The sequence below is a fragment of the Vulpes lagopus genome, chromosome 2 (assembly GCF_018345385.1).
Source record: "Vulpes lagopus strain Blue_001 chromosome 2, ASM1834538v1, whole genome shotgun sequence".
NCBI classification, from domain to species: Eukaryota; Metazoa; Chordata; class Mammalia; order Carnivora; family Canidae; genus Vulpes; species Vulpes lagopus.
The window spans coordinates 160,663,108-160,673,275 of NC_054825.1; the positions used below are offsets into that span (position 1 = coordinate 160,663,108).

The 10,168-nt window shown below is 48.1% G+C and overlaps 1 protein-coding gene across 1 annotated transcript in view; it reads left to right on the top strand.

The window, feature by feature from the left end:
• Window positions 1–2,252: 2,252 nt before the first annotated feature.
• LOC121478774 overlaps window positions 2,253–10,168 on the top strand; it is a 56,355-nt gene continuing 48,439 nt past the window's right edge. The window contains exons 1-2 of the mRNA XM_041734069.1: window positions 2,253–2,647; window positions 4,201–4,327. Coding sequence (XP_041590003.1) covers window positions 2,618–2,647; window positions 4,201–4,327 — 157 coding nt within the window. The 5' untranslated portion in view covers window positions 2,253–2,617. The remainder of the gene's footprint in view (window positions 2,648–4,200; window positions 4,328–10,168) is intronic.

The window sequence follows — 10,168 nt, forward strand, 5'->3', positions numbered from 1 at the left end:
GACATAGGCAGAGGGAGAAGCAGGCTCCCCACAGGGAGCCTGATGTGGGACTAGATCCTAGACCCTGGGATCACAACCTGAGCCAAAGGCAGATGCTCAACCACTGAGCCCCAAGGGCATTTCTATACTCCCCAATTCCAGTGCTCAGTCTGTATGCATCCTGAAATCATCAAAGATGTATTTGATTCTCTTAGCTTCACAGTTATGAAAAAAAAAATCACCAATGCTAACTTCTAAAATGTACCTCTGGGTGGACATTAGAACCCCTAATGTGAATTTGTTGGTTTCTTGACATAAACCAATTAACAAAGTCAGGCTGGTCCAGAGTTCATGCTCTGTCCATTCTCTTCAATGTACATTCATTCCTCTTAAGGTCTTACCTTGTATCATGATTTGAAATAGCAGTATATGCCAACAATTCCCAAATATATGGGAGTGTCTATACAAAATAAACAAACCTTTTTTAAATTTTAAAGAGAAAGGAAGAGAGTTTTATTTAAGCTCAAATTAGGAGAGCTGTGCAATATATACAATCTTAACAACGAAAAAAATGCTCTGCGTAAAAAAACATTCAGTGCAAGGTTATATATGGCTTTTTGTGTTTTTTTGTTTTGTTTTGTTTTGTTTTTTTACATAAAAAGTTACAAATCAGGACACGTGGATGGCTCAGTTGGTTAAGTGTCTGCCTTTGGCTCATGTCATGATCCTAGGGTCCTGGGATGGACCCCCACTTGGGGCTCCCTGCTACGTGGGGAGTCTGCTCCCTCTCCCTCTCCCCCTGCTTGTGCTCTCTCTCTTTCTCAAATAAAAATCTTTTTAAAGATATATTTATTTAGATAGACATAGAGAGAGAGAGGCAGAAACACAGGAGGGAGAAGCAGGCTCCATGCCGGGAGCCCCATGCGGGACTCGAGGATCGCGCCCTGGGCCAAAGGCAGGCGCCAACCCGCTGAGCCACCCAGGGATCCCTTCAAATAAAAATCTTTAAAAGAAGTTTCAAATTATCATGACCAAGGACATTCCAGAAAGTTATAGACTTTGTCTTATGTTCTTATGTGCTAAACTGTATAACTTTAATCTTATGGGAACCAGAGAGGGATTTTTTTCCCCCTTTTCTTACCTCTATATCTGGAATGCTCCTTTTTAGTTATTTTTTTCAACGAAGCAGATGTGCAATGTATGCTTGGGGTAGAAATAGAGCCCATGCTTTGAGGTTTTGCCAAGTCATTTTGACCTTGGTAAATGTTAAAGTATAGCTTCCCTGGGAGCCCAAGAGCAGAGCCCACAAACATGAAAAGTTGAAAATTTCCTTTATTTTATCAAGGCTGAACTCTCTTCCAAAGTTCAGTCATTGGTTGAAATGCCTATGTAACACATGCCTTGTGGTCTCATTGCCATTTTTTTTTTTCAAGATTTTATTTCTTTATTCATAAGAGACAGAAAGAGAGGCAGAAACATAGGCAGAAGAAGAAGCAGGCTCCCTGTGGGGAGCCCAATGCAGCACTTGATCCCAGGACCCCCAGATCATGACCTGAGCCAAAGGCAGACGCTTAAATGAGCCACCCAGGCGCCCCTCATCAACATTTCAAATTGACACTGCTGGTAACCTGAGTCTTTGAGTTTTCCTCCAAGCTTCCTCTACCTGCTCCTCCCTACCTCACAGAATGGCAAATATATTTTTTAGTAATCTGGGCCCATTACAAGAGAAAGAAGTTCATTCATTATATGAAAAAGGTCCTGAGCCAAAAAAGAAAAAAAAGGGGGGGGGGGCAGGAGAGTGTGCCATTCGTGAAAGGGACCTCCTTGGGAGGATTTTTTTTTTTTCCTTTGGGAGGATTTTTAAACTACTTTTTTGTCTGCTCCCTGAGAAGAGGATCCGGGAAGGTGGCACCAAAAAGGGGAAGTCCCCAGGCCAGCCTCGAGTGGAGGGCGAGTTCTGTTCTTTGTATTGATCTCCATCCTGATAAACATTCCTGCCTCCCGAGCCTGAATTTCCCAGGCACAGAATGGAGGCTCTCGCTCCTCCCCACTGGTGCTAATGAATGGTGCCCACTATTAAAAGGCAGCTAGGGTTGCTCAGTTGCTTGTGCTCCTTTCCCTGAGAGGAAGACTCCCCCTGAAGACCCGCCTTGCGAGGTGAGTTACAGAGGAGGGAAACCACATTACCCAGAAGGCACCTGAGGCGGCGCAGGCCAAGACAGCCCCGGGCAGGAGTGTTTCCTTCCGCGCACGTGGGCGGGACTTCCGAGTGTTTCCCTGCCGCCGCCATTTCCCTCGGCGGATCGCACTGGGACGGCCTTGACTTGCTGAGGACTGGGCGGGTACCGCTTCTTCGGCCTTTCGTGGGTAGCGAGCCGGCAAGAAGGCTAGGACTCGCCTTCGCGTTCTGTAGGCTCCGTGACCCTGTGTAGCGGGGGTGCCTCTCCCCGGCCTCTCGCCAGGCCACGGCCCTTGCAGCGCCCTCATCACCGCGGTTGCCACGGGCGGCGCCCCGAGTCGCGGTGCCTGTTACCTCGGGGGCGCTGCCGCTGGACTGCCACCAGTCGCCAAGTCTCCGGGGCACGCGGAGCAGAGGTGGGGCTAGCAGCGACCCCGGCGCTTGACCCCAGGGCCCGCGATGGCGGCGCCGCCGACCGGCCAGGCCCAGGTAAGTGGACGTCGCTTTCAGGGTTGCTGCTGCTCTGCGAGGGCGGAGGCCGGCCTGCAGGGGCCTGGCGTCCAGACTTCCCGCGACGCGTCTCCGCAGTCGTGTGTTGTGGCGTGCGGGGCTGGCGTGCCACCTGACCGACCTCCACGTCTGTGAGGGGGTTGGTCTCTCATTGCTCAGTAAGTTGTGGGAATGAATGATGCTTCTGCCGTTCTTAGAGTGAATTCCACCCCCTACCGCGACGCTGTTCCACCTGACCTCCAGCGGGCGACCTTGGGCGTCAGGGGGGGACAGCTTTGCAGACACAGAGAAGTGCATGGACAGAGGCCGACTTCGGTGGTTGTTTAGGGGTCTGGGAGGGCTGAGAGGTTGCCCTGGGTCCTCTCAGCCGCGGAGCCCCGTTGGAAAGGCGAGATCCTGCGGGTGGTTTGCAGGAGGCTCCACTCACCCTTAGCCAACAAACTTTGTGGTCAACTCCCCTGTTATATGTAGCCTTTTGTGCTCCCCCTCCCTGAGGTATCCTGGCCTCAGGGGGAAGTGGTGTCAGAGCTCAGGAAGGAAAAAGATGCCAGTGGTTCATTGTGGCACCTCCCCTTAGCTTGGGAGACCCAGGGGACATCACTGCCCGCCATTTACCCAAGGAACTGCCACCCCCTCAGATGCCTTACCTGTGAGGAGAGTGATGAGGGCGATGCTCCTCTGTCCATGTTCACAAATATATTGGGGGTAGAAGCTTTATAAACTCCTTACTTTAATCACTCTGATTTTGGAGGAGTACCTCGATTACTCTTAAGTCTGTGCTAATTTGTGCTAATCTAAATCTCACCTCTGGTTTGTAAGATGCAAGACGTTGGGTGAATTGGTGGAGCACCCTTAGCCTATCATTGACTAGTATGGAGGTGATGAAATGTTTACCTCACAGGCTGTGGAAGAAACAATGAAAATCCCAGAACATGCAGAGCACTGAGTATTTTTTGTCTAAATCTCACAACTGTTATTGGTGAAGTGGGAACTATTATTGTATTGATCCAGAAACTGAGGCTCAGAGAAATGAAGTGATGTCTTCAAGGTAACACAGCTGGCAGAGTCGGGTTTCAAGAGTTTGGATGCAAGCCACAGGAGACTGACTTAAGAACTGAGGACTTGTAGTCCCTGTAACCAGGATGTGAAACCCTCAGCATGGGGCAGGCAGCTAGCAGGACCACTGAGGCTCAGGTACTGCTGTTGTTACTGATACCGTTACTATCATTATTCACTCACTCCTCTGATGTCGTAGAGCCCTTGCTGTCTGCATCTCCCAGTCCTCGCGTCATTTCCATTGTGTTGTGTGGCCTTCCAGTGGCTCCCAGGGAGGAGGTTCCTCCCATACGTTCCTATATTACATCCAGAGCATTGCCCACCTCCCCCTTGAGCCCTGCACAGAGTTTGGCCCTCAGGAGGTACTCGGTGATTTGAGCCTTGATCACTGCATCTTTACCAGGGATGTAGAGAGGAGCTGTGATCCCAGGCAACAGCCCCCAGGCCAACGCTGCTACCTCTGTTTGACTTTCCAGGTATCTGTGACCTTTGATGATGTGGCCGTGATATTTACCCAGGAGGAGTGGGGGCAGCTGGACCCGGCCCAGAGGACCCTGTACCAGGAGGTGATGCTGGAAAACTGTGGACTCCTGGTGTCTCTGGGTAAGTCCACCCGACTCCTCCATGGGGGTCCTGCCACCTCCTTGTCAGAGCACCCTGTGGCACCAGGCCTGGCTGGTCAAGAAGGCCTCTGGAGCCTTCCCCTGCCTCCTGCCTGCAGCTTCAGTCATTTTCTAGACTTATCTCTTTGTGCCTGCTCTCCTGTGTCTCTTTGGGCAAGAAATGGTTCTTCTTTGGCTCCTAGAAAGTAATGGGAGGAAAGGGGGCTGTTGGCAGAAGCCAAAGCCAGGATTCCAGCTGGGCCCTCTGAGGGGCTGATAGAGGAACTAGGAACCACCATGATTAGGTCCTGGCTTCTGGTCTCTTGTCCTGGCTTCTGTCTCTGGCTCTCTCTGCTCACAGCACTATACACAGAAAGGTCTTTTCTGCCTCATCAGGTTGTGCCAGGACTGGCCCCCAGATTCCTCGTTTCCGCATCTTTGCATGCTTATGTTGTTCTCTTTCTCTGTCTGCTGCTGGGCTGTGTGGGGTGTCCTTGAGACAGGGATGGCCGCCCGAGCCGGTACTTGTCAGGACTTCCCACCCCAGTGCTTGGTACACACTGGCCTCTGTCTGAGGTTCTTATTTCACATTCCAGAGAGGGAGCTGACTGTGTGAGCCTGATTGGCTCAGGTGTCCTTAGCAGGGCTGTGAGTGATGGGATATTCTCCAAGAAGAGAGTGAGTCAGGCAGGCCTCCAGAAGGCCTTTGCCTTCAGTGCCAACAGGTATTATTCTAAACAACGTGATCTCTTAGAAAAGTTGGATAGGTTAGTATTTCGTCACAAAATGTTTAAGAATAAAGAGGCCCCTCTGTCTTCTGCTGACCTCATCACTCACCTTCAGTGTTTTCCCTGGGCTCACTCTGCCCTGGCCATGCTGGGCGTCTAGTGATTTCCCCACACACGGACCAGCCTCTGGCCTCTGCTTGCTGTTGTGTCTGCCTGGTTGGTGTTCTTGGGCATTTCAGCCACTCACAAGGTCGCCCCTTCTGTGTAAAATGAACACCTCGCCAGCTGTGTCCTGACCACCAGATCTCGTAGAGGCCCCTCCCCGATCCCTCTCACTTTCTCTCGTCATTCTGATTATAACTCTCTGTGCCCCTGGTTGTCATCCCGGGATGATGTCATCCCCCAGGGACACTGGGGCAGTGTTGTCACAGGTGGGACAGAGGTGTGCCTGGCACCTAGTGGGTGGAGACCTGGAATGCTGCCAGACATCCTTCAAATGCTCAGGACAGTTTCCTCCCTGCTTTCCTAGCAAAGCATTATCTTGACCTAAGTAATCATGCCCATGTAACCCGAATAGTTACGCCAGGTTGAGAAACTTGTTTCAGAGAGGTAGGAACACTTCATCAACTGGCATTGAGGGACACCCTGACATAATCGTTTCCTGCCTTCTGATTGTTTTTGATGACAAGTCTGGATTTAGTGCTGAACCTTCTTCCCTCTCCTTCCCTCCAATGGTTGGTACTTTTCCCTTTAAAACAGTAGCCTTGAGTTTGCAGCCCCGAATAGGCAGTATGTGCTCACTGGGACTTAACATTTGTATTCCATTGCCGAGTTTTCGTGGTGACCTGCTACCAAAGGAAGTGACTCTACGTTTCCCATTTACTGGACTGATGCAAGATTTCTTCTTTGAAGAAAATAAGAAAAATTAAATATGGGTCATGTTAGAAAGCAGTTCGTAATCATCAGCACAGCTGAGATACCCTGAGCACTGACTAAGCAGGACTGTTTGGGCTTATTGGTGCTCTACTCATTTAAATTCCCACAGTATCCCACCTGTATGAGTTTGCACTTCTAAGGTTTTAATTTGTAGAGATGACTTAGGGACAGGCAATACAGGGAGATTAATGCTAGTGTACGTTTTACATATTTGTATGTATGTATTTAGCGTACGTACATATTTTGTGTGTGTACACACACGCACTCGCTTGAGCACACCTGTACATACATGCCTGTGTATGTGTGGTAGTTGTATGTATAAGACAAAAATGTTTTTCCTCTACTCGGCAACAGTTCTTGATATCAAAATCTTGTTTTCCGCACCATGAGTTGTGACATAACTACCTGGAGTTAGCACAGATCCCACAGGTTGGGGCTCAGTCTCCTAGGACAGCACCCCCACAGGCACCCCCGCACAGTCCACTTCAGATGCCAGGTTGTCACCTGTCCTGATCAACTGGCTGTAAATCAGAGATATGACCCCCTCCTCGGGGTTGATAATTTGTTAGGGTGGCTCACAAAACTTAAGAAAGCACTTCAGTATTATCTGTTAATGGGACGCCTGAGTGGCTCAGCGGTTGAGCATCTGCCTTCAGCTCAGGACATGGTCCTCGGTCTGGGGATGGAGTTCCGCATCGGGCTCCCTGCAGGGAGTCTGCTTCTCCCTCTGCCTGTGTCTCTGCCTCTCTCTCTCTCTCTCTCTGCGTGTCTCTCATGAATAAATAAGTAAAATCTTTAAAAAAAAGCATATTCCCTGTTTTTTTAAAGGATTAAATTCAGAAACAGCCAAATGCAAGAGATGCAAAGGACAAGGTATGTAGAACAGCACACTGAGTTTCCATGGCCTCTTGGCTTGTCACTCTTGTGCCATCATGATGCGTTAACCAATCTGGCAAGCCACTGAAGCACTTTACTTGGGGCTTCTTGTGAAAGCTCCTTACAGGGGCCTGACTGATGAAATCATTGGCCGTTGATGACTGAACTCCATCTCCAGCCCTTCTTGCCTCCACAGAGGTTAAGGGATGGAACAGATTTTCTAGCGTTCTAATCACATGATTGCTTTCCCCGGCCCCTCCTCCTCAGGAGTTTTTTAAAAGTCACCTCAGGAACAAAATAGGATTCCTAATGCAAGAAAGCAAAAAGGTCCTGTGTCTAATTTCGTCTTAGGAGAGGCCATCCATGGACATCTGCTGGGGTTGAAAGTTTTAGCCAGAGGGGGTGGAGTTGTCTTCACCATGAGGTGCCAGTGTGGGACCATGTTGTCTGGTTGTGTGACCATGGTATCCTTTGCAAGTTGATGGGGTCCTCAGCTTTTGCCATGTTTGGTTGAAACAGTGTGTTAATGTGAGGTGTGAGTTGGCCAAGAGGCTTCTTACTAAGGCAAGAGAGAGACCCATTTAGGGGTTTCTCATATTGGAATTTGGAAAGGAGTTATTTGAAGCAACCCTTATGTCTTTTACTTAAACCAGGTTTTGGAGGCATGTTTGGGGCATGAAAGTTCTGTGGAATATCTCTTCCCAGAGCCTAGCCTTGCATAATTCGAGAAATGAAATGTGTGTGTCTTACAGTATTGTCTGCAACTCTGAAGGGAGTAAGGAATACAAGTGCCTTGTATTGTGGCCCTTTTATGTGTAGAGATGTGTGGTTTTGATTTTTGTTTGGGGTGTCTGTGAGACAAGAGAGTCTTAAGAGTTCTTTATCCCAAAGGAGACCATTTTTAGGCAGTGACTCAACAGTTTATAATGAATTTGGAGATGGGACCATTTGTTCATCAGTGCTAAGATACCCCTCCCCCCCGCCTCCCCCGAAGTTTGGCCAAGTAATGTTTCTCAAGTAATGTGTGATGGATAGTGGCATCCTTCTTATGGTTCATGAACTCCTGTAACTGTTCTCTCTGTTAAACTCAAAGGGCTTTCCAGATAGCCAAAGGGCCTGGAGGAGGGCTGGCCCTCTCCAACACCAAAGCATCTGGCAAGGGACAGAGGATGGGAGAAGCTGCCACCTCCTACAAGTGGAGTTCTGCCAGAGGGCCCAGATTGGGTTCCGTCCTGTCTTACAGAGTCCTCAGTAGCTGTGCTGAGCTCGTGCTGTTCACAATATTTTGAGTAGACCTTAGTCTTTGTTGGCAAGAACCCCATTTAAGGTGGACTGATTTGTAACTAACAGTACCAGTGAGATAAAATTTATAAACGAGCCCCCAAATAATACTAAGTGTAGTATTAGCTGAAACTAAACTATCTCTAATATTAGTACTAGAGATGTTGGATTTGTATGTCCGTAATGAATGTGTGGAATGAATTTCCTCGGACACGGTTGTCATCGATGTGCCGTCATAGCTGTGCTACTGGAGGAAGGTGGGTGCAGTGAAGATCTTGTCTGCAGAGATCATGTGCAGCGGCAGAGCTGTGGAGCCACGCTCACAGGCAGCCTGGGGAAGAAGTGTTCACCTTCGGGGTAGAGGCTGGCTGGCTGAGAAGTTGTCCAAACAGGTGCTGAACAGAACAGGGTCAGCCAGATCTGTAAGCTCAGAACAGTCACCGGGTTGTTGATTGGATAATGTTATTGATTTATTCATATGGGGTATTGGGTGTGTGGACTGTGTGAATCAGCTCTGGCTGCTTAAACAACAGCTTTGTTTTCACGTCATTCTGGAGACTGGAAGTCTCAGACCCAAGGTGCTGGCAGACAGATGATGATTTCTTCCTGGCTGCCACCTTTGTGCTGTGTCCTCACATGGCCTTTCCTCTGGCTTTTAAGGTCACCAGTCCTACCAGATTGGGGCCACATCCCCGTGACCTCATTTAACGTTAATTACCTCCCTACAGGCCCTTTCTCCATGTGTGAGCACATAGTAATGACACCTAGGGGCAGGCACACTCAGTGCAGCAGGAGCCCTCCTGGATGGGCCACCCTGTTAAGATTGTTGGAACCCACTGTGAAGTGCTTTTATTGGCCCCGGGGATCATTACAGACACAACTAGGCTGTCAAACAGAGAAGTAGTGTGGCAGTCATTCCTTTTCTGATTAGCTTTTATGTGAAGTTTTACTCTCTGGAGTCTCTTTTCCAGCTTCCATTGGGCCTATCACTATCTTAACTGGTTTTTGTGGGTCCCATTGTACCGAGTCCAATTAAGCACCAAAAATTTACTTAATTGTGTCAGAGCATCCTTGCCCAAAGTGGGGTATTTTAGGACAGTGGTACTCTGAGTAGTGGAAGTATAGGTGAGTCTATAGTTAGAGTGAGACATACCTATTTTTCCCCTGTATTTAGCTACTTTTTCAGTTTGGGCAGAGCAGTATTTAAGTTTAGCGGAATCTCCAGGTATAACTATGATTTGAGCCCCAGTTTTGATTAAATTTATGAAGTTTTGTCAGTTGGTACAATTTAGCAAATTCTGAAGTTAATTCAGAACCTGTATTGTGGAGTCAGAGAAGTCCGTCAGTGCCGTGTTTTGTTTTGGTGATACAATTTTTTTTGGAATATAAGTTTTGTTATGCTGTACATAGTTATTATATGTAATTTATCATATATGTTTTTAATATATAAATTTTGCATTTCCCATTGGGTCAAATTATAGACAGTGTTTTATTTTATTTATTTTTTTGTATATTTTTTTATTGGAGTTAGATTTGCCAACATACAGTATAACACTCAGTGCTCATCCCGTCAAGTGCCCCCCTCAGTGCCCATCACCCAGTCACCCCATCCCCCCGCCCACGTCCCCTTCCACTACCCCTTGTTCGTTTCCCAGAGTTAGGAGTCTCTCATGTTTTTATAGACAGTGTTTTTAGTTCTATGTCTTACTTTGTTCTCTTTTATTTTTTCCTCTCTTTCTAGGAGTTTGTTTTTATTACTATTTTTAAGTCATTAAATAGTTTAGAATGAGTATTATATTTTCTAGGCCTGGTATTTCTTTGGTACATAAGTTCTAAAGTAGACCCCCCTCCTTTTTCTCTTGGGGCTTTAGCTTCCTGAAGCCCCATACTGACTTTGTCTCCTGCTGGTGAGAGGAGTGGGGGAGGTCCTGGGGCCTCTGGGCAGCAGCCTCCCTGAGATGGGCCCTGGTCTACAGCATAATTGTTTTTGTCACCTCTCTTGTCTCTGGTCATTTTCCTTT